This window comes from Mobula hypostoma, chromosome 24, assembly GCF_963921235.1.
Source record: "Mobula hypostoma chromosome 24, sMobHyp1.1, whole genome shotgun sequence".
In the NCBI taxonomy this organism is placed as follows: Eukaryota; Metazoa; Chordata; class Chondrichthyes; order Myliobatiformes; family Myliobatidae; genus Mobula; species Mobula hypostoma.
In genome coordinates, this window is record NC_086120.1 from 31,631,617 (window position 1) to 31,656,035 (window position 24,419).

Genomic DNA, 24,419 nt, shown 5'->3' on the forward strand with positions numbered 1-24,419 from the left:
TAACTTGTTTATAAAATTGTGCGCCATTGTATTAAAGTTGCAGTAGGAATCTGATTTTAGTTCCTTCTGTTCAGTAAACCGGATTTAATATTTATCTGCAAAAAGGGAGTGTTTCTTTGCAAACGATCCTACCAGTGACAACAACAACAAAAAAAGAAGAAAACGCTTTGCATTTCTAGAAGGAGAAACAAAGTCAATGTTTCAGGTCCAAGACAATATCAGAATTGGGAAAGGAAACTAAGTTCTTTAAGTTGTAGAGAGAATGTTGGAAGAACAAATAGGACAAAGAGAATATCTGTGAGTCAGACTAGGGTTCCCATGGGAATGAACTGTAAATGAGGTTATCTGGTCTATGGATTAATGAAGGATGAGTGTGTGAGAGAAAGAGAATTTGAACAGGGGACCATAAAAGTTACGAAATGAGGGCATTTAGAGAGTGAAAACAGAAAGGAATGTAAACATTGCAAAGTGCAGAGACAGGACATGTCATAGTATGGGGTGCCATGGTAGCATAGTGGTTAGCACAATTCTATTACAGCTCAGGCAGTTGAAGTTCAAAATCCAATTCTGGATAAGCTGTAAATGAGGTTATTTCTTCCAAATGACTTCTTCCAACATTCACTCTACAACCTAAAGAAATGACCAGTTTTCTTTCCCATTCTGATCGTGTCTTGATCCTGAAATATTGACTTTGTTTCTTTTTCTACGAATGCAAAGCATTTTCTTCTCTTTTTGTCATCATTGGTAGGGCCCTCTGGTATTTTTATATTCACCCTGTGATTCAGGTTGCTCTGGTTTCTCCAACAGTCCAAAGACTTGCTGGTTAGTAGTTAACTGGTCATTGTAAATTGTCCTGTGATTAGGTTAGGGTTAAGTTGATGGGTAATACCGCTCGGTGGGGTGCAAGGGTCTATTCCTTGCTGTATTTTGATAAAAGTACTCAGCTGGTCTGGTTATTGAGAGAGAACTGAGCTGATGCTGCAGTTGGATGACCTATGCACAACTGTCCAGAACTCTCAGACCTTTGATAAATAAACCTTACTTTCTTTGTCTAAAGCAGAACTGGCCAGTAATGCTGTAAATCATTCATTACAAATAGTGGCTTGAAAGTTCTCTGTCCATTAGCATGTTGATCTACAGCTATGCATTCTGCATCTTGGAGTTTTTTCCTTATCGTTCTCACTCTGCACACATTTCATTGCTCTTAATGTTCCTTTCTTCAGATTCTCTGTTTCTCTAATTGTCCTCATTAACAAATGAACTGAATGACCTCATTTACAGTTTATCCCCATGGCAACCTTAGCTTCACCTCATCATAAATATTTCCTATATCCTTTTCATCCTACCCTGTCTGTAACTTAAAACCATTTTTTTTTACTTTACAGTTTCCACAAAGGTTATACTTATACACCAACTGATGTACTGAACATTTCTTGCACTTTATTTATAATTTGGGTTTACAAAAATGATTTTTAATGATTGTTAAATGAAGAAAGTGAAAAAGTAATACATTTTAAAAGCAATTTTGTTTTGCTTTTTAGGTTAAAGAAAAGTCAAAGGAAGAAGTATGGGCTGCTATCCTCCTTTGATGATCATGTGGAGATGGCTCCAATGGACACAGATGATGATGACACAACACTATTTGAAGCAAAGAGCATAAGGAGGTGATGTTTTGTTGTTGGTGCTGATTAGGGTGATGTGCTGTGCCCAGTCCACATCTGTTGACTTTGTCCATGACTTTGTTCATCAGCTTTTGAACCCTGAAAGAGTTAACTTTTCATGTTTTTGGGGTGTGGTTATATATTTCAAAGTCTTCTCATCTCTCAAACTTTTAAAATTGAACATATTAAACAAATTTAAAATAAATGGTTAGAGGCAACTTTTTATTTGAGTAAATGAGACTTTTAAACTGGTCTCTTTCATTTAAGAATTGCAGAATTTTTGATGTGGTGTGTCGTTACAATTAATGTACATTTCTTGTCCTGATCCAAAGCTCATATCAATGCGGAGGAGAGTAGTGAACCCAGTGCAACTCACTGCCCTGCACAAAATCATGTAATATTTTGTCCATGGTAAACTACAATTACAGAAAGGACCTTGTAGACAAACGTAAATAGTTAAACCCAGAACAATTTTTCCAGGTCAGCCAAGGTAGAAATTCAGACAAGATGAGTTGAGGGTTTTTAAATAAACTGTTTATGAGAGTACTACAAAGTTGTTTTACAGGGAGCATGAACAACGAGTTGCACATCTTGTTAAGATGGATGTTAATCAATTGGTTGCCAGGTGGTTGTGTTGAGCAAATTTTGATGAAAAGTAATTTCTTAAATGTGATATTGGTATTTCAGAAGTTTGAGTCTAAATGGGCAAAATAATGTTCTTTGACCAAAAGCTGACCACCTACACTCAATTTTTGATAACGTCTTAAAAATAAACTTTATAATGTCTGAAAATGTATTTAAAATCGCTGTGAAAACTTGGGACACTTCCCTCTCCCCTATTAGGGAGAGAACGAACCTGTGGTTTGTCGAATGCCGGATGAAATGGGGAGTCTTTGGGGTAACTGCAAGTCTGCGTCTTTGCTATTGCCCTGCTCACACTTGTGCTTGGCGGTGGTGCTGATGCTTGCTTTTTTGTGCCGGTGGGGGGAGGGGGGGATTGTTGCTCACTGCCGCTTACGTGCGGGAGGGGGGGAGCAGGGGGACTTTGGGGTTCTCACGTTTAACTGTCGTTCATTCTTTGGGGCACTTCTCTGTTTTAGTGGATGTTTGCGAAGAAAAAACATTTCAGGATGTATATTGTATACTTTTCAATGACATTAAATTGGACCTTTGAACCTTTGAAATCTGGTGAGTTGGCTAACTGACTAGTGTTTTTGATAGTGGTGAATTGGCATATTTCCTTCCATTTATGGTTGGTTATTTCATACTGCACCTGCCTTTTTGAGGATAGAATGGTAAATTTAGCTAGGGATCACTCTTGCTCTCAATTTGCAAAATAAAGGAATATACACTTTTCATTTTATTATTTATGACCTAGTTGGAATGTTGTGAAATAATTCTAGAGAGCTTGATCCAGATCATACTTCGATCCATTGACCTTTTGCAAATGTTTGCCCTGGATTTCACAGTCTAAGAGGCCATCAGATACAGAGAAGAGGTCTTGCTGTTTGGACAGAGTAGATTGTGATTCACAAAGCATCTGACTTTTTTAAAAACTAACTAGATAAGAGTTTGCTGAAGATATTGAATGCCTGAAGTGGAAAGTGCGCTGTTTTGCATGTATTAATTTTCTTTTGCCATTCAACACTGTCATAAAGAAATAGTAAATGCTTAGCTTAACACACAGGTATTTGATCTTCTGTAATAGTTGAAACTCTGTTCTACTTTCTGTTTTAACCTTTATAGGAGCGTTAACTACACTGCCTCACAAACTTGCTGACTTTTCAACCACTCCAAATTCTTCAAGGCACGCTTCACTTCTCTGCTGTGAGTTTGATAGGTATTCTGTCCTTTGCTTTACACAATCCTAGCTGTTACTTTTTCCATCCCACCTTATTCCCATTAACAAAATCCCTTTCCCAATTTCTCAACGATCCCTTTTCTAAATATCCATGCATGTTTATCTGAATGTTATTGTGTGATTGAGAGAGGAATAAATTGAACTGAGGAGAAAACACACACAAAAGGACAGGCTCAGAATGCAGAGGACTTGGAGTATTTATAATAAATTACCATCAATTGCACATTTAGACCGAGGTGTAATGTAAAGACTTTTACTCATGTATATGAAGAATGTAAGTAATAAAGTCAATTCAATTCAAAAGAAGAGGAAGTAGAGTTTAATGGAGTGGGGTTTTAAAAGACCAAAAAATATAGGAGAAAAGAAGACTGAAAGAAGCGTGGTTGTATAGTTGTCCTTTATGTTTGAGGAAAACTGCTCTACCTATTTGTCATGTTTCAGTTTTGCATGATAAACAAAAATTGCATTTATCCACTTTATGCATCAAATTTAAATGGCTGCTTGCTGAGCACAGCAAAACTGAGCATTTTTGGCAAAAAAAATGTGATTTTTGCAGTAAGTAATAAAAATGATAGTTCTGTGCCCTGATTTTACAATGGTACGCAAGAAAATGCTGCTGTTTGTAAGGAGTTTGTACATTCTCCCCATGACCACATGGGCTTCCTCCGGACGCTTCGGTTTCCTCCCACATTCCAAAGACCTACAGGCTAGTAGGTTAAGTGGTCACATGGGTGTAATTGAGCAGCATAGGCTTGTTGAGCTGGAAGGATCTGTTACTGTGCTGTATCTCTAAATAAAATACAAGGTCCAGACAGGGAATTGAGTCCACTTGGTGGGTATCTCCTCCATGTCATTCTGGTCTTTTACACAAGAATGGTATGCACATTAAGCTCTTCATTATTTTGCCTGCAAGTTCTGTGCCATTACCTTTCCTTTGTCACTCAGCTGGTAATACACAATCTCATTAAATTGATTATTGGGGATTTCAGTCCCTCAGAATTTAATTAGTGTTTAGTAGCTATGAAAATTTTCTTTTGAAAATCACATGTGCCTCTTTAGAAAAGCTTTCCCACTGCTCTTCCCTCTCTTACCTTCGAGATTTGAAGTCACAAAAGCCTATTTGGAAATGGCTGCATAGAACAGCTTGCACTGATGTGAATTCAAATTAATGTTCTTCAGTAAGAGGTTTCTATTTAAAGGTCCTTTCAGCAAATTTATACATTTTGCAAATTGTCTATTGCTTGGGTTTCAGTAGATTTTAGCAGGGAATTCTAGGCTTTCAAATGCTTGGACACTATTAGTGTTTCGTTTCCCACCCAAGTTTTCTGCTTCCTTTGGTTCAAAATGACTTTCTAGCCACTGAATCATGTTTGCTTCATTTCAAGATCTCATTGAAATTGAACATTTAAGAGAAGCTGATATTTTAGAAGTGTGCTGCTTTGTCAGAAGTGTCAGATTTTGAATGACTTGTTAAACTGAGTCCATTCCATTGGGTGAACATGAAAGATCTCAGACACGGTTAAAAGTGCATAGGCATCTTCCCAGTATCTTCAACTCACATTGTTAAAACAGCAAATTTCTCAATGTATAGATGTGTAGGATCTTGCTGTGTGTAAATTGCTGCAATTACGCTATTATAATCCAGTTAAACTTTCGAAATTATTCAATTACTTATAAAGAGTGTATTAGTTGTGAAGTATGAAGACTTCACTGCCCCCAGCATCTTTTGGTGCCTGCTACTGTTCCTGCAGGAGATACTTGGAGCAAAAGAATGTGTGCATTGACGGGTGCTGACATGCAAGTTCACCTGATTTAATGCCAGTGCCATGAGCTTGATCTCCAGTTACCTTGGATCCACCTTGTCACAGAATCAAGACCCCACTCTACCAAGTCCATGTGGCAGCTGATGTGCAATGGCTACCCTGCTGTGTAAGAATCACTTTTGCTTAGGATCTGAAACATTAGGCTCCTCATGGATGTGTGCATATGTGCAGCATACAGTGCTTGGCAGACGATGCTGCTGCTTCATAAGCCCACACCCAGATTCAAAACTGTCTGTGGAGTTTAATTATGTCTGCTTCTCCTAGAAAAGCTGGTTTCTTTCCATGTAACCAAAGGATTTACAGTTGGTAACTGTAAGATGCCTCTAGTCTAGGCGGGTGGTAGGACAGTTGGGGAAATAGATAAACATGAGAGTAAAAAATGATTACCCATGCTTTCATAGGTTGATAGGATTGCTCTGAGAGCTGGCATAGACTTGGCCAAGTAGTTGCCTCTATATTTTCAAATGACTTCATGAAATATAGTATATTCTCAGCTATCTCCCATCCATGGAAAATGTGGTGCTGGTTCCATGTACATGCAGGTTGCATGAGAATTCTGGGAAAAATACTGTCAATCGCAAATTGCATAAATCTATAAATAAATTGCCAAACTATATATTATCTCCTCACCCTTTTAAATAATGTTTTACACTGCAATTATATAAATTAAGGCGAAACACAGCAATAAACAAATGAGTGTCTGTGCCTGCCATCACATGAAGTGCCTCATCTTCAAAGAAGGAATTGCTTCTAATCAACCTGTAACTGCACTGCCCTTGTGTGTAAACTAAAACAATATTTTGAATAACGCTTGAAATAAAATTAATTGAGTTTATGTTCATAAAAACAAAATCTCATGTAGGTAATGTATTGACTTCGATATTTCAGATTAATAGATTTTAGTTTAAGTGGTAGTTAATCTGGGCCAGGCTTCCACTTAAACTCAAATCACTCAATTCTAAATGTATAAAGGCCAGAGTAATTTATTAGCTGTGCAGAGTACTCGAATGGTATTTCATCAGCTTCAAATTAAAATCTATGCTTTAGCAAATAAAATTTGAAAAAACTTAAATATTCTTTGAAATTCGTTGCCGGTTGCATGAGAATTCTGGATGCGTAATCACAGGATCAATAAGAGTTTACTGTATGGCCATTCCAATTATAACAGACCTGACTTAATGCCCAGTTACAATGCCCCAAGAGCTTTGCGATTGACGTTGCCATCTTGTATGAGATGTGGACGGGAGATGGGCAGCTCAAAAATACAGTGACTGGTTGTCTTCATGGGGTGAGCTTTGCTACTACGAATGAGCTGGTGAAGTATCTCAGCAACTTCCTCTGCAGGATAAATGACCATTGGATTGGTTCTAGCAACCTGCACATTATGGTCATCAGTATGGCAGGTCATCCTGGAAGATATTTATTTATTATGATATAATGAGGAGTAGGCCCTTCCATCCCTTCGAGCCATGCTGCACAGCAACTAGCCTAAGCATGGGGCAATTTACAATGACTAATTAACCTACCAACCAGTAAGTCTTTGGATTGTGGGAGGAAACTGGAGCACCTGGTGGAAACACACATGGTAACGGGGAGAATGTTAAAACCTCCTTGCAGGAAGTGGCAGGAATTGAACTCGGACTTGTGCTCCAGCCTCACATTCCAGAGAGCAACAGCCTTGTTCAGAAGTTCAAAGTACCTGTATGGCACTATATAGAACCCTGAGATTAATTTTCTTGCAATCATACTCAGTAAATCAATAATAGAATAATAACCATAATAGAACCGATGAAAGACTGCGCCAACTGGATGTTCAGCCAGTGTGCAAAAGATGACAAACTGCAAATACAAAAAGAAAGAAATAATAATAATAAGCAATCAATATCGAAAACATAAGATGAAAAGTCCTTAAAAGTGAATCCATAGTTTGTGGGAACATTTCAGTGATTGGGGGAAGTGATGTTGAGTGAAGTTATTCCCTTTGGTTCAAGACCCTGGCGGTTGAGGGGTAATAACTGTGTTGTGCCTAGTGTTGTGGGTCCTGAGGCTCCTGTGTCTCCTTCCTGACAGCACCAGTGAGAAAAGAGCGTGACCTGAGTGGGGGTGGGTCCATGAGGTTGAATTCTTCTTTCCTGCAACAATACTCCTTGTAAATATGTTCATTGATGGGGAGGGCTTTACCCTTGATGGACTGGGCTGTATCCACTACTTTTTGCAGGATTTTCCATTCAAAGCATTGGTCTTTCCATACCAGGCTGTGATGCAGCCAGTTGGTATACTCTCCGCCACATATCTATAGAAGTCTATCAAAGCTTTAGATGTCATGTTGAATCTTTGTAAACTTCTAAGGAAGTCTAGGAACTTTGTGTTTTCTTTGTAGCTAGCCCTAGGACAGGTCATCTGAAATGAATACTCTTGAGGAATTTAAAAGTAGATGACTCTTTCCACCTCTGATTCCCCCAATGAGGACTGGCTCATGGACCTCTGGTTTCCTCCTCCTGAATTCAGTAATCAGCTCCTTGGTCTTACTGACATTGAGTAAGAGGTTGGTGTGGTAGCACCCGTCAGCCAGATTTTCAATTTCCCTCCTATATGCTGATCCATCACCACCTCTTGGCTTGCTGTAACAATCCTGATATCCTGGGCGGCTTTCAGTGATAAGATCAGAAAAATTATAATCCTTTGGTAAGACATGATTTGGCAAGAGGGAGTAGGGGAAAAGTAACTTGGGTGGAGCGCTCATATCAAAATACCTGGAGCATAGCCTTGTCATAATCAATTCCTGTTTTGTCAGTGAAACGAACATCAAATATGATATCAATATAACCCACTACCTCACCCCTGTCCTGGCACTGACACCTGTCCATAATCTCCAAATGACATGTTTTCATTAACCTTGACCCAAAATAATGGCAGCAATAGAATGTCACAAGAAAGTCAACATAAAGTCTATAAAGACCCTGCAATGATAACTCGTGGATAAGCTGACAATTTGCAGCCAAGAAGAATGACCATGACATCTAGACTGCCTTGAAATCCATTGTAATTAGCACCCCTGAAGTTCTCAGAAAATATCAGGACTGCTTTGACAATAATATCCAGGCATTACAGCACATTCGTGACAGCTTGAATTGGAATCTCCCCCCGTGCCTCATCTTCAGTAGTTAAGGTGATAAGCCATAGGAGCAGAATTGGGCCATTCTGCCACTTGATCATAGCTGATTTATTTTCCCACTCAATCTCATTCACCTGGTGTCTCCTTGTCACATTTGATGCTGTTACTAATCGAGAACCTATCAATCTCTGCTTTAAATATACCCATTAACTTGGCCTCCACATCCATTTGTGGCAATCCCTTCCACAGATTCACCACCATCTGTTAAAAGAAATTAAACTGCGGTATGCAGATGGTGGCTTGCACTTGTGTATGCTTGGAAGCTGCTCAAGTCATTATTGCCTAATTTACTGAATCATATAAGAGAATGGACCAAACAACTCATATCAACAAAACAGGGATCTTCTTCCAGCTTGCTTCTGTTGTACAACACCATCTCCCCAAAGAGATTGTAGGAAGTGTGGACAGCTTCCCCTTGAGGAGTTACCTATCAAGGAAGGGAGGCTTCAGAAGAAATTTATCACAGCCTTCAGTTTCTCACCACAAGGGTCTTGTGCTTGGAGGACTGGAGTAAAAAAGAGTAAGTTGGTGTCAGGTTTTAACTCCACAATGGAGAGCAGCAGGTTAAATAAACAAGCTCTCTTGATAGTAGTGTTGGTGTTTGCTGTTTAAATCGAAGTAAACTCTGTGCTTTCAACAAAAGGGGAAAATATGTGAACTGATGATCTTGCCCACTTAGATCGTTAATGATTCTCTGATGTGAAATCAGAAGCCTTAATCTATTGTATAAAGTAACAGTCAGAATTGATAAGGGGCTATTAACTAAAGTAGTGTCGTTGCCACCCCACCATCCCACGAAACTGTATCCTAAAGTCATAGAAAGCATCCTTCTTTTCATCTACGTATCCTACACTCTCTGGGACAGAGGTTCCCAGCCTGAGCTCCATGGACCCCTTGCTTAATGATATTGATCTGTGGCATTAAAAAACATGGTTGGGAACCCCTGCTCTAGGAGGAAAGACTGTTGATCGTCTCACTTGGGATAGTTTACTCAGGTGAGTGCATCCAACAGCTTGCTTTCCCAGCTATCTGCAACTGAACCCAGCAAGTATTTGCTGCTTCTGGACTGCTGGATATAGTTTTTGGTATTCAATGTGATTTAAAATCCTATATTCATCCAGGGACAGATGTTCAATCACTTTGACCTAGAACAAAGAGTTTTATCTGTTTAATTTGTGTGTTTATGGCATGTAGATAAAACTGGCAAGGCTATTGTTTGTTATCCAATCCTAGTTGCTGCTCAGCTGAGGAGGCAGCGCAGTGGTTCTGGATTTGTCCTTGCAGACAAGACCACGTCGAAATAGTAAATTTCCTTCTCTGAAGGACATTCGTAAACCAGGTTGATTCCTGCAACTGTCTAGTACTGGTGCTATTTTTGTTTTGTTTCAAATTGAATATTTAAATTTAAATTCACTCCCTACAATTATGTGACTCAAAATACTATCGCCTGATAAATGATCCAGGTCATTGGATACGTGTCAAATAATCTAATCACAATGCTATGGTAGCAGAACTTTACAACACAGTACAGACCCTTTGCCCCACAATGTTGTGCCGACCCATTAACCTACTCCAAGATCAATCTAACTCTTCCTTCCCACACAGCCCTCCATTGTTGCATTGCAGCATTAATAATTCAGAACTAGAGGCACTAGTTAAAATCCTGCCAAGGCAATACTGTAATTTAAATTGTTAATTACCTTTCTGAGCTTGTATTAATTGTGGTGGCCATGAAATCACTGGATTGTCATAGAAACAACTTGGTTTGCTAAGATTCTTTTTAAAGGGTGGAAATCTTTTGTCCTTGCCCACTCTGGTCTGTGTCTGACCCCAGTCTAGAGGTTCACTATTTGGGGTCCATGGACCCCTCGGTTAATGGTAGGGGTCTATGGTGTAAAAAAGGTTGGGAGCTCCTGCTCTACACCTGTATATAGCAATGCGATTGACTCTGCATCATACTCTTAACAACACAGAAATTGGCCTTTTGGCCCATCTGGTCTGTGCTAACTGAGTTTCTAATCTAAACTAGTTCTGTTTGACAACAGACAATAAGTGCAGGAGTAGGCCATTCAGCCCTTCAAGCCAGCACCGCCATTCACTGTGATCATGGCTGATCATCCACTATCAGTATCCAGTTCCTGCCTTATCCCCATAATCATTGATTCCGCTATCTTTAAGAGCTCTATCCATCTCTTTTTTGAAAGCATCCAGAGACTTGGCCTCTACAGCCTTCTGGGGCGGAGCATTCCATATATCCACCACTCTCTGGGTGAAAAAGTTTTTCCTCAACTCTGTTCTAAATGGCCTACCCTAATTCTTAAACTGTGGCCTCTGGTTCTGGACTCACCCATCAGCGGGAACATGCTTCCTGCCTGCAGCGTGTCCAATCCCTTAATAATCTTATATGTTTCAGTAAGATCCCCTCTCAGCCTTCTAAATTCCAGAGTATACAAGCCCAGTTGCTCCAACCTTTCGACATATGACAGTCCCGCCATCCCGGGAATTAACCTTGTGAACCTACGCTGCACTCCCTCGATAGCAAGAATGTCCTTCCTCAAATTTGGAGACCAAAACTGCACACAGTACTCCAGGTGTGGTCTCACCAGGGCCCTGTATAGCTGCAGAAGGACCTCTTTGCTCTTATACTCAATTCCCCTTGTTATGAAGGCCAGCATGCCATTAGCTTTCTTCACTGCCTGCTGTACTTGCATGCTTGCTTTCAGTGACTGATGTACAAGAACACCTAGATCTTGTTGTGCTTCCCCTTTTCCTAACTTGACTCCATTTAGATAATAATCTGCCTTCCTGTTCTTACCACCAAAGTGGATAACCTCACATTTATCCACATTAAACTGCATCTGCCCACTCACCCAGCCTGTCCAAGTCACCCTGCAATCTCATAACATCCTCCTCACATTTCACACTGCCACCCAGCTTTGCGTCATCAGCAAATTTGCTAATGTTACTTTTAATTCCCTCATCTAAATCATTAATATATATTGTAAACAGCTGCGGTCCCAGCACTGAACCCTATGGTACCCCACTGGTCACCGCCTGCCATTCCAAAAGGGACCCGTTAATCGCTACTCTTTGTTTTCTGTCAGCCAGCCAATTTTCAATCCATGTCAGTACTCTGCCCCCAATACCATGTGCCCTAATTTTGCCCACTAATCTCCTATGTGGGACTTTATCAAAGGCTTTCTGAAAGTCCAGGTACATTACATCCACTGGCTCTCCCTTGTCCACTTTCATAGTTACATCCTCAAAAAATTCCAGAAGATTAGTCAAGCACGATTTCCCCTTAGTAAATCCATGCTGACTCGGACCAATCCTGTTACTACTACCAGATGTGTCATAATTTCATCTTTTATAATTGACTCCGGCATCTTTCCCACCATCGACGTCAGGCTAACTGGTCTATAATTCCCTGTTTTCTCTCTTCCTCCCTTCTTGAAGAGAGGGACAACATTAGCCAGCCGCCATCCACAGGAACTGATCCTGAATCTATAGAACATTGGAAAATGATTACCAATGCATCCATGATTTCTAAAGCCATCTCCTTAAGTACCCTGGGATGCAGATCATCAGGTCCCGGGAACTTATCAGCCTTCAGACCCAACAGCCTATCCAACACCATTTCCTGCCTAATATAGATTTCCTTCAATTCATCCATTACCCTAGGTCCTTTGGCCACTATTACATCTGGGAGATCGTTTGTGTCTTCCCTGGTGAAGACAGATCCAAAGTACCTGTTCAACTTGTCTGCCATTTCCTTGTTCCCCATAATAAGTTCACCCGCTTCTGTCTTCAGGGGCCCAATTTTGGCCTTAACTATTTTTTTCCTTTTCACATACCTAAAGAAGCTTTCACTATCCTCCTTTATACTCTTGGCTTGTTTACCTTTGTACCTCATTTTTTGTCCGCATATTGCCCTTTTAGTTACCTTCTGTTGCTCTTTAAAAGTTTCCCAATCCTCCGGCTTCCCACTTGTCTTTGCTACGTTATCCTTCTTTTATTTTTATACTGTCCATTACTTCCCTTGTCAGCCATGGCCTCCCCTTACTCCCCTTAGGATCTTTCTTCCTCTTTGGAACGAACTGATCCTGCACCTTCCGCATTATTCCCAGAAACACTTGCCATTGTTGTTCCACTGTCATCCCTGCTAGGGTATTGTTCCATTGAACTTTGGCCAGCTCCTCCCTCATAGCACCATAGTTCCCTTTGTTCAACTGTAATACTGACACTTCCAAGTTTCCCTTCTCCCTCTCAAATTGTAGATTAAAACTTATCATATTATGGTCACTACCTCCTAATGGCTCCTTTACCTCGAGGTCCCTGATCAAATCCGGTTCATTGCACAACACTAAATCTAGAATTGTGTTCTCTCTGGTAGGCTCCATATCCCTAAATGTTTCCTATCCATGTATTTATCCAACTGCTTTTTAAATATACCTGCCTCCTTCCTCTGGCAGCTCGTTCAGAAATGATCAACCAATCGAAAGTAATCGAGGATGGACAGTAAGTGCTGGCCTTGATGTGTCTGTCACTATGTGAATAATTTTTTAAAATATTGCATTAATTGGGGTTAAATTAATTACAAAGATTTTCTGTGATTAATCTTTTTTCACTTGTTTCCTCCAGCAGCCTTGCACTTTGTATTTCAAGTCTGCAAAATGAACCAGACTCCAGTCTTAAAGCTGCCATGAGCTGAACATCTGTGTAGCTAGAGTTGCCCCATCCCTGCCTTTACAAAAGTCAATTCACTGTTTAGAAAGGACATTGGCACAGGCCAATAATGCCTGGTTCTGAAATGGCATTGATGCAGCTCTCTGGAAACAGCTGAATTAAATAGTTACTGAGGAAGAGATACATAGGGGAGGGTCACTCTGCGTCTGGTTAGGAGTGAGTAAATTGAGTTTATGGCAAAAGTATATGTGCAGAATAGTAAGTCTTTCTTTCCAGAAAGTGCATGTTCCTATTATTTTTTGTTTTTATTCAGATAAAATCAAGGCATTTTACTTGAAATGATTTCTTTCCTGATCATTCATTGCAGGGTCCATTGCTTGAAATGGAATTACTTTTACTGAAAGATTATATAAACTTGACTCTCTCTTGGTAACTTCATTCACTTGATTTTTCCCTCTTCAACCCAGATTTATACTTTATTGCTGTCTTTTATAGTCCTGCTTAAATCTCAACTTATTTGTTGCATGATCGCAGTTTTAATCTTCTGCCCAATCAATTATGCATCTTTTTACATGACTTCCTTTAATAGTGCATGCTCTGTTGCTTCACCCATTGTAAAAGAAAATGTTTAAAAATACTGCTTAGCTCAATGTTTTTCTATTTTATTGAACGATTAGATTTGAGATGGGAAGTCTGTGTTATGTTGCAATTTTGTAGGCGGATATCTTTGCTATTTTAATAATGAAGATGCCTTTGGTGTTAAGTTAGCATTGTCTAAGTCGTGCTACTCCTGCAGAACTGTAACCAGTGCAAAGCAAAGTTGCCGACAAGCCCAGCTGACAGTCTGGATAATCCTCCAAGCATTATTTTCATCTTTTTATAATGTTATCTGGGGCCCATTATGTTTATAATTGGACTGCATCCATTCTTACATTCAACGACCAGTGCTGTTACACTAATTAGATAAGTTGTGGAAATGGAAGTAGAATTCTGATTTGTTTCTGTGCAATAACCATTTAATCTTGACCTTTTTTTTAAGCATCTAAGATTTTTGCTTCTGAATCTAGTTGCGTTGGACAAGTCATAGCCGTTAAATACAAACTGCAAAATGACAAATTTATGATGTTAATTATATATTTTTGTTTGTAGATAATAAGGACCCGAGGGACATACAGCGAGTGCAACATTACCTGTTGTGCAATTTTAAGAAGCTGCCTGTCGCCCACTGATTACCAACCAATGACTAAAAATATTCCTATGGTTTTATGTGGCACTCGACAGGTAACAATTCCAGGACAAGCAGGCCCTTCAGTAAAGGAACAGTGAATTTCTTCATGGGGTGGGGGGAGATGTTTTACACTGACTTTGAAATTTCTGTATCATTCTGTGTCATTCAAAAGACAAGCTGAAGATTTGTCTGAATTGTTTTTCTTTAAAATTCTACTTTACAGCAAGTGGAAATTGCAAACATTAAAACATGTATAATTTTCTGTAATGAGATATCTAAATTGATGTTACACTGAGTGGAATGTTTGCTTTTACGTCATTCACTGTGGATAAATGTATGTATGTACATACAACAATGTTATCAATATTTTGTGTTTGGCAGGGAGCACTTGCTTTTTTGGAAGAAACAACTAAACCTTTGCCGAAAGTGGCACCTCAAATCTCATCTCATTTTAAATGCTTTTTCCATGGCCTTCCTAGCAACAGAGCTGTATTACATTTAAAACAGTGCTGTGTTACACTTTGTCCTTATTAAGTTATGGATGGCTATACAGAAAGTCTGCTAACCACCTAAGTACAAACGTATATGTATATGTACGTCTATGTATAATGTTGTCATGTAGGAGTGCCTGCTTAAACAAAGGGAGCAATTAATTGGGTGTCATCAGTTGTTTAACATAGAATGCTTCTTTTGCACTTGTGATTCTAGTGCACTGAAAAGTTCTCTTGGGGAGGAGGAATGGGGAAAAACAGGTTTTAAAAATGAATCTCCTTTTCAGTGACACCAGTATGTACAAACTAGTTGCCACAGTTGCAGCTCAAGTTTCACCTGTAAACAGACATTTTCATGGCACATTTGGGGAACTGACTTCACTTGCAAGGAAGAAACTTGCCAGCTTGCTGTTGAATTAATTATTTTCAGTGCAGCCACGGTGTACTATCTTACTTTGATTGAAACCCTGTTTCCTGTGTGCAATTCAAGGATTATTTCATTGTTAGCTTAAATACGTTCAGTCCTGGCCAATGTAGCATAACTCACAAAGTATATATTTGTTGGAACTGTGAAGCGTTTTACATGCCTCCCCAACAACATGAAGAAGCTACAATTGAATGCCATAGATTTTCTTTAATTTACGGGTTCATTGCAAGATATTTTAAACCTTTTTAAAATAATTTTGGTGCTGTTTGTAATTTAACTGATAGGGTTCATAGATGTAGTTAGAGTTGCCGAGAGAGTCCTCCGGAACACATTCCTGTACCCAGGTGTTTAATTAAGTCTGTACCAGAAGAGGGGTGAAGCAATTGGGATTTATACAATGTGATGTGCCAAAATGAAAGGGGTATTTAAATTCTGGTTGAAGAAGGGTGGGGAGCTACAGTGAAGTTTTGGCAGGACAGCCCTTGGGTCGAAGAGTTTGGAGATGGGATGGTGAAATTGGGTGAGGGGGAAGCATTACAGAATAATTTGAGCACAAACTCTGTTCACTGTTTCCTATGCACAGACTGGCACAGTGTTTCCCTTCCACTATTAATTTTCCTTATGTTACAAGGAACTCGTGACTTTGGCACTAATTGAAGATAATATTTTAATTACATAAAATGTCCGCTGAGTACAGAAACAAAATGCAGATTTCACAGCATTTTATGCAGTGACTGAAATAAGCTTATAATTTATCTTAAATTCTGATTCAAGGTTTCAATTGTTTTATTAACAGGGAACATGAGGGAAAGAATGAAACTGTCTTTTCCTGTTTAAAAGAGAATACAAAGTGGGTTATTGACGGTAATTCCTGCTCTGTTTAATAGAAAGCTGATTGTTCTGAATGGATTGCTGATTCATTGTTTCACTTCCACATTGCAGTCAAAGGCAACAGAAGTGCTGAAAGAGAAAAAAAATGGGTTAGAGATTTAGGGGAAAGTAGAAGTAGTGATATTGTATCTTTGGAAGAAATAAAAGCAAAAGACCAAAGCTCCATAACTATTGTTTGTTACAATGCTGTATTTATTTAGTTATGTGATCTTCAGAATGAAACACATTTGAAAGGAAAAATGGAACTCTTCAATCTTTCCTTGGCATTAAGCACATCAATGTTGGATAGAGAGAAATAAAGTACTCTCTAATTTGTACCCAACAATAAGATCAGCTGCTATCTGAATCTACCCACTGTGGATAATACCCTTTTATTGTACCAGGCTGACAAGTTTTTTTTTCCTGTCTCTCATTAGGAATTGCGGCCTGTTTGATTCAGATCACCACCCAATGCCAAGTTAGGTTACTTTCCACAGTGAAATTCTTGTGTTCATAAGGACTTGGGTTGAGGCAACTTGAGCTCAATTCATACGCAGTCATGTAACAGGCTTTTCATACTACATCTGTATGAATATGTTTTTAGTCCAGGGCACCCTTGGGGAAAAAAAACAAGGTGAACATTTTAAACGTCTGTTTGCCTTATTTTTTCACAACTGTTATAGCAATGGCAGTGATCTGTTTTACATTATTAATAGATAATACTGGATCAGGCAATGTGTTGGAGGTAAGGCATGCTGTATAACTGGGCTTACAGTACTTATTTAACCAAGCCTTTCCTCAAAAATTATTTAAAGCTTAAAGAAAATAAACTGCAACTACTTTTCTGAATAAAAGGAGGGTAATTATCCCAGACAAAGGCAGTAAGTGGAAAACAGTCATGCTGAAAATGAATCTTTGTGATTAATAATAATGTGGTCAACAGGACTGATAGAATTGCCCAGTTGTGTCCACTTCGCCTGGCCATTTTGTCATTAGTATATACAGTCTTCCATGTAAATGGCACTGACCCCTCTTAAAATTGGGGCCGAGTTAAACCTATGCATGTGTTCAGTAGCCTAGAGGAGTGGATTTACATTGCTGCTTTCCTCTCCACCCACCGGACAAGCAGACATGATCATCTGTCGTACAACACATTTGTCACTCAGTGCCCTTATTAATAGAGCTCCAGGGATAGACAAATTGACATCAAATGGATGGGCTGGCCTGCTTTAATTCCTTTTGGCCTCCTCTTTTCCAGCAACCCACATTCAGTTTTCCTTGGATAGCGCTGTTGAATCTCTTATAGGTCAGGGACCTGGCAGAAAATCTGACACTATGTGTGAGCAGTGTCAGATTATCTTTAGTCCATGGTTTTATGAATTGGCTAAACTATTAATGGACTGAAGAGCTTTGTTACTGTATCCTGAAGCTTGTCAACAACTTTGCTTATTGGAAAACAATATTTAAGCATAATTAATTAGGCCATGAGCTAATCCTGGTTGACCTATCACTCGGACTAGTCCTATGGGCCTTAATGGCTCTGATCTGAACAAATATTGGAGAAAACTTGCCCAGGCTCTCTTCTGGGAATGAAACAGTGCTGAAAAGTGTGCTAATAGGAACAGATGAATGTGGTAATCAGGGCAAATTTATACCCTGCTTGCAATCAACATTCAGGTTTTTCTAACAAGCATGGACACTAACTCGGAGAAGTGAAGGAAGTAGCATCACTCCAGGAATTGTTGCTTGGTGTGAAGCATCACAAGGCAATGAGCTGGCATTGAGAAAATGGGCCGGATGGCCTCTTTCCATGTAATACTGTACACTTTTGGATTTTTAATGTTGCAATGCAACAAGGACAAAGGGATTCTTCCACCTTGAACAAATGCACTGCAGCAGAGAGGCAGCTCACGGAGGCAAGCTGCAAGGAGAGGAGCAAACTGGACAAATGTGCGTCAGATTATTCTTTGAATGTGCTTGTTTATGAAAATGCAACATTTGGTCCCAGATGGTTTGCTCCATTCTTGTTTTGAAATCAGCTGAGCACTACAAAATTGGCAAATGTGAGTTACAGCAAGTATCATTGAGACATTAAGGATGCTGCTGAGTGTTCGCCTAGTGTGAGAGGAGAACATTAGTCAGCCTTAATAAATTTATGGATTATGTTATGTCCTTGTACTAATCGAGAGGGCAAAAAAACTTAAAAGTAAAATTTGTGCTTAACAGAAGAGTAAATCACTTTGTGTAATGGATCACTTCATGGTACATTAGCCATTTTCTTCCCCAGAGAACAAAGCAAGTTTAATTTTGGACCCATAGAAAATATGTTTGTCTGTTTTCTTGCCTGACAAATGGTGATATTCAGAAAATACGGTGAATTTGTTGGTGTGTAAATGAGCAATTGATTTTATTTTAATGAGTATAAAAATGCTTTTGCTCAAAAGGAAAACTTTCATCCCTGAACTTGCTGACCTGCGGTAAAACTATTTGGAGAGATGTGCTTTGTCACATTTCACATGACACTAGGTTTGGGAAAGGGGGCTTCTGCTTGTTCCTCCGTACCAATGACACTTCTTGAGTAAGGGTCATTGGTAGTCAGTAACAAGCAGAAGCCCCTGCATTCTTGAGTAATGCAGTGGGAAATGAGTTGAATCAGGAACTGAGATTTCCCACCCCCTTCTAGCTTCCTAGGTAAAGAATGGCCACATGGGATGATTACTGGAGCAATGCATCCAGACTAATAATGTAGCCCATGTAGCGAGAAGGGGGAAGAAAATTTAATGTGTGATTGAACATCTGAGGAGTTACTGAGGGAGTTGGTCCGTGCAGCAGGTCTGTGTACTTTGCCCTCTTTTCATTGCCGTATAGCTATTATTATCTCAGATTGTGGAGCAATTAATTCCAAACTAATACCAGAAGTCACTTATTAACACATTGTGGACTTGTAAGTGAAATTATCTTTTATCAGCTAAATGCTTCATGTGATCTCCTTTTGGTTTATTTTGCTTTTGTTACGTGGCAGTGTACTTTGCATTGAAGGGCTGTCACTATGAATTTGGTTAGACGGTTGAGGTAAAACAACACCTTTTTTTTGCTGTTTTATGGGCTTGACCTTGCCCTTTTACAGCAGTATCTGGTTAAAACACCTAGATCAAAGTAAGCAGATCATAGTATCTGTGGAGAAATTTGTTGGAGTTTTATTTAATTGTCTGTGAACAAACTGTATTTGGATGGATGTGGACCATAAGCCATTCTAAAGTCCTGGGAAGCAGCAAACAACAGAACATAATTTATCTTCATCTCCAGATGGGAGGGTGTGCAAGTGACTGGAAGTGCTTATGAGATGGATTAATTAATTAATCCAACCAAATTATTTTGCATAACACCCAGTTCTAAACTGAGGTTTATGCTTTGAACATCTGCTGAATTCCCTTTGTTTAACTAATGTTCATAACCTGCTGAGTGTTCCCTGACCTTTTATTATTCTTAACTTCCAGCTTTTCTGTTTAGTTCAGTTTTCTCTGCTTAGCATTCGTAAGGGATTGCTAAGCAGAACAAAGTTCTTTTTATTCCAAATGTTGTACTGTAAATGTTTCCTCTGCAGTGCTTCTGGGGTTTGTATTTAAATTGCCTTTTCCATTTCGGAGCACCATACATGTTATATTTTAACAAGAGCAGGTTTAGGGTTTGCGCCTGCCCAGACTTTATTCACTGTTCATTCCTAATGTGTATGTTAGCAATATCTACATACTTTGTTTTCATTGGTTCTTGTTAGGCTGCCTTACTTTTCGAAATTGTGAAGTGGATCTCCCCCCACCCAGCCTCACTTGAGATAAAATTGAGCCAGGAGCCAAGGATGCCGGTGGGTAGTGAGAGATCCAGATTGGAGCCAGAGGTTTCTCCCCATCACACTTTATGGTTCTGTCTCCTTGAGGCCATTCACACCCACACCCACCTCTCCCAACAAATAAAAATTAGAATGGATGGAGAAAAATCGCTGGCTCATTTAATTATCAAAAGTGTCTTCGTTTGATGGGAACATGTTTTACTGAGGAGTGAAAGGCAGACACAGGTACTTCAGTTACTGTACACATATTTGTTACTAATATAACTTGTATCTCAACCCTTGTTATAGGTTGATTTTTGTTTGGCTTTTTTTAGTGTTTGAGATTGTAAAGAGACCATATTATAAACCGCACAAAAAACCAAATGTAAAGTGTATATATGTACTTGGGTATTTTCAGTTGTTCAACTATGACCAATAAATTTTTTTTTAAATCAAAAGCACTGTTTTGCACCATTCTTTTAAATGTTAATTTCTGATGTTTTCCTTCCTACCAATGTGTGCTTAATGCGGTCAGTTTGCATGTTTCAATTGGGCATACAGTCTCCTATCACATTTTCAGTGAGCACTGTTGAATAGATTGAGGGCAGAAGTCCCATGTCCTGAAATTAGACAATCTAACAAAAAATAAACTATGTTAATGTATTTCTTTCGAAGTCACCAAGTATAATTACTTTAAGAATGCATAGTACTCAATTAGTGCCAAATAAGGTCCTAAAAATGTAACGATAAGCATGAGAAAATCTGCAGAGGCTGGAAAGCCAAAGCAGCACACACGGCCTTTTCTCCTTGGAGCGACGGAGGATGAGAAGTGACCTGATAGAGGTGTGTAAGATGATGAGAGGCATTGATCGTGTGGATAGTCAGAGGCTTTTTCCCAGGGCTGAAATGGTTGCCACAAGAGGACACAGGTTTAAGGTGCTGGGGGGTAGGTACAGAGGAGATGTCAGGGGTAAGTTTTTTACTCAGAGAATGGTGAGTGCGTGGAATGGGCTGCCGGCAACGGTGGTGGAGGCGGATACGATAGGGTCTTTTAAATGACATTTAGCTAGGTACATGAAGCTTAGTAAAATAGAGGGCTATAGGTAAGCCTAGTAATTTCTAATGTAGGGACATGTTTGGCACAACTTTGTGGGCCGAAGGGCCTGTGTTGTGCTGTAGGTTTCCCATGTTTGTATGTTTCTAAAATGATGGAGGAACCAGCATCAATAGAAATGAATAAACTGTCGACATTTTTGTGCCAAGATCCTTCTTCAGGACTCAATGCTAATCTGTGTCATAGAGCACTACAACACAGAGACAGGCTGCTCGGCTTACCTAGTCCATGCTGAATTATTTTTCTGCCTAGTCCCACCTACCTGTACTCAAACCATAGTCCAACATACTCCTCCCATCCATGTACCTATACAAACTTCTCTTAAATTTTGCAATTGAACCCGCATCTACTATTTCCATTGGTAGCTCCTTGCACACTTGCACCACCCTCTGCGTGAAGAAGTTCCCCCTCAATGTTAAAACTTTCACCAATAAGACACAGGAGTTCAGACCATTTGGCGTGTTGAGTCTGCTCTACCATTCCATCATGGCTAATTTATTATTCCTCTCAAATGAATGCCATTGTCCATTGTGTTCAATTCATGTGACCCTAAATCAGGAGTTCCCAACCTTTTATGCCATGGACCCATACCATTAAGCAAGAGGTCTGTGGACCCCATAGGAACCCCTGCCCTAAATCAATGAGCTCTAATTCTGGTCTTACTCCATCTCGGGTGAAAAAGCTTGCATGCATTCACCCCATCTATACCCCTTGTACTTTTGTATGCCTCTATAAGATCTCCCTTCATTCTCCTAAATTCTAGGGAATGAAGTCCTTCTTGTGACACTGATGGAAATATGAATACTGCGCAAGAGACCAGGATTAACTCCCTTGACCTCAGCATTTAAAATTACCAATCTGTTTGTCTGGCAAGAGAAGAAGGCATGTGCACCAGAATAAATCTCAGCAGAAGGATGCCTTTTCTGGAGCAGCACTGGAACTGTGGTACGGTCCCCGGATTTGGGTTTGAACTCACAAAGTAAAGGGACTAAGAAAGGAGTGTACTTACCAAAGGCTGTGCCTGGATGTGGATAATGGCAGTAACTTGTAAATAAAGCATCTTTAGTCAGGTGACTACACATGCTTCATAGTAGTATGATTTGGTCGCCACCGTGGTTAGTGTGGTGCTATTATAGCTAGGGGTGTCCAGAGTTCATTCTGAATGTCCTCTGTAAAGAGTCTCTGCATGTCCTCCCTGTGGGTTGCATGGGTTTTTTCCAGGTCCTCTGGTTTCCTCCTATACAATCCAAAGACATGCTGGGTAGTATTGATTATTGTAAATTGTTCCGTGATTAGGTTAGGGTTAAATAGGGGTTGCTGGGGGCAGTGGGTGGTACGGCCTAAAGGGTTGAAAGGGTCTATTCCACGCTGTATTTCAGAATAGAATAGAATAAAATGCCATTAAAGGTTGGACATGAAGCTATATCAAGGGATACCCGGGCATGTGAAATAATGCTTGGTCAGCGAGGTTTGTGTTTTGAGGAGGTTTGGGGAAGGAAAGATTAAAGATTAGCTTTACTTGTCACATGTAGGTAGAAATATAACGAATGGTGTCATTTTGATCAATGACCAACACAGTGTGAGGATTAAGCTGGAAGCAGCCCTCAAATGTCACGACACTTCCAGCACCAAAATAGCATGCCTATAACTCACTAACCCTAACTCTAACCATACGTCTTTGGAAGATGTGAGGAAACCCATGCAGCCTTGGGGAGAATGTACAAACTCCTTACAGAGGCATGAATCGAACCCTGGTGGGTGATCACTGGCACTGTAAAGCAATTGTGCTAACCACTGCACTACGCGGCTAAATTCCAGAATATAGGACTCCAACAGTTGAGGGTGTAGAATTGTAGAATTATCACAGCACAGGAGGCAACCATTGGGTCTAACAGCTCTGACGGCAGCACACCTGTCAATCCCTTTTCCTTAAATATTCTGTGTGCACTTCCATTATCATGGGCATAATTCAAGATTACAGCCAGTTGTGGAGTAATTAGGAAAATTAGGATGCATAAGATGGCGGAATTGTTGTGCAGCGACCTTTGAGGATTGTAAGGTTGGAGAAGGTTACAAAGATGGGGAGGGACAAGACTATTGAGGATTCAAAGATCATGATAAGTTTAATATAGATGTACTGGAAGTGAATGTACAGATTGTGATCGACATCCCTAGCACTGAAAGCTTACTTGCACCGAAGTCTTACCTAGCCTTTAGATAAGGCTGAAGTATCTCTGGGGCTGGGGGAAGTAGCTGAGCTTCTCGGAGTTGTATTATTCTGCCTTTCATGTAAAGCAACAATAAGCTTCCTGTTAATATTTCTGGTCAACAACACCCAAGTGTTACTGTCAATGCTGGAAATCTGAAGTAGCATTATGTTGAATCATTGGTGTTGGGGACAAGGATCTCCATGCTCCTCATTCAGACCTTTCTGCCTGGACTATTCCACTGAACCACACCACCAGTTTGAAGAATGGCCAGCACAACCAACCAGGCACATTCAAGCTTGCAGGCTGAACATTAATTGTTTGGAATTGCTGAATTCAATCTTATTTCCAATTCTTTCCCCCGGCTCTGTCACTTTTTTTGTCATTTAATCTCTTCTGGTCGGCATCCTATCACAGACCTCAGCTTTGAGTCTCTCGGCCCCTTAACTCACTCCCTTTCCTGCATCTTTAAACTCAATTGGTCACTAACCACCTCCCGTCCTGATGAAAGGTAAAATATCAGCTTTGCATCTTTCCATGGCATTTTCTACTTAGTAAGACCTTGCCAACAGGTTTATTTCCTGACGAAGGGCCTCAGCCCGAAACGTCAACTGTACCTCCTCCTAGAGATGCTGCCTGGCCTGCTGCGTTCACCAGCAGCTTTTATGTGTATTGCTTGAAATTCCGGCATCTGCAGATTTCCTCGTGTTTGAGGTTTATTAAGAGCTCAGGGTGAAAAATCCATGATGCACTCTTCTAGAAATCATGGGCCATGTACCTTGGATCACTGAATGGCAATGTCTCTTTGACTTATTGACCCTGTCTGTGGTCAGATTTTGGCTTGGTTCCAATAAATCATCTGCCAGCAGTTGTAATGTTCACACTTATCCAGAAGACCACTGTCATCAGTCAACTGATTAAGACAAAGAAGAGAAAATCTGCAGATGCTGGAAATCCAAGCAACACACAAAATATTGGAGGAACTCAGAAGTCCTGCCAAAAGGTTTCGACCCGAAACATCGATGATGCTCTTTTGCATAGATGCTGCCT

General features: G+C 39.9%; 1 protein-coding gene across 2 annotated transcripts in view; it reads left to right on the plus strand.

Annotated features, from left to right (window-relative positions):
* The window catches only part of fam174c (family with sequence similarity 174 member C), a 32,118-nt gene extending 11,614 nt beyond the window's left edge, over window positions 1-20,504 (plus strand). The window contains exons 2-4 of one of the 2 annotated variants that reach the window (XM_063032604.1): window positions 1,542-1,664; window positions 3,408-3,488; window positions 14,356-20,504. In XM_063032604.1, coding sequence (XP_062888674.1) covers window positions 1,542-1,664; window positions 3,408-3,441 — 157 coding nt within the window. In that variant the 3' untranslated portion in view covers window positions 3,442-3,488; window positions 14,356-20,504. The remainder of the gene's footprint in view (window positions 1-1,541; window positions 1,665-3,407; window positions 3,489-14,355) is intronic. The other variant, XM_063032605.1, reaches the window with a different exon arrangement.
* Window positions 20,505-24,419: the final 3,915 nt, after the last annotated feature.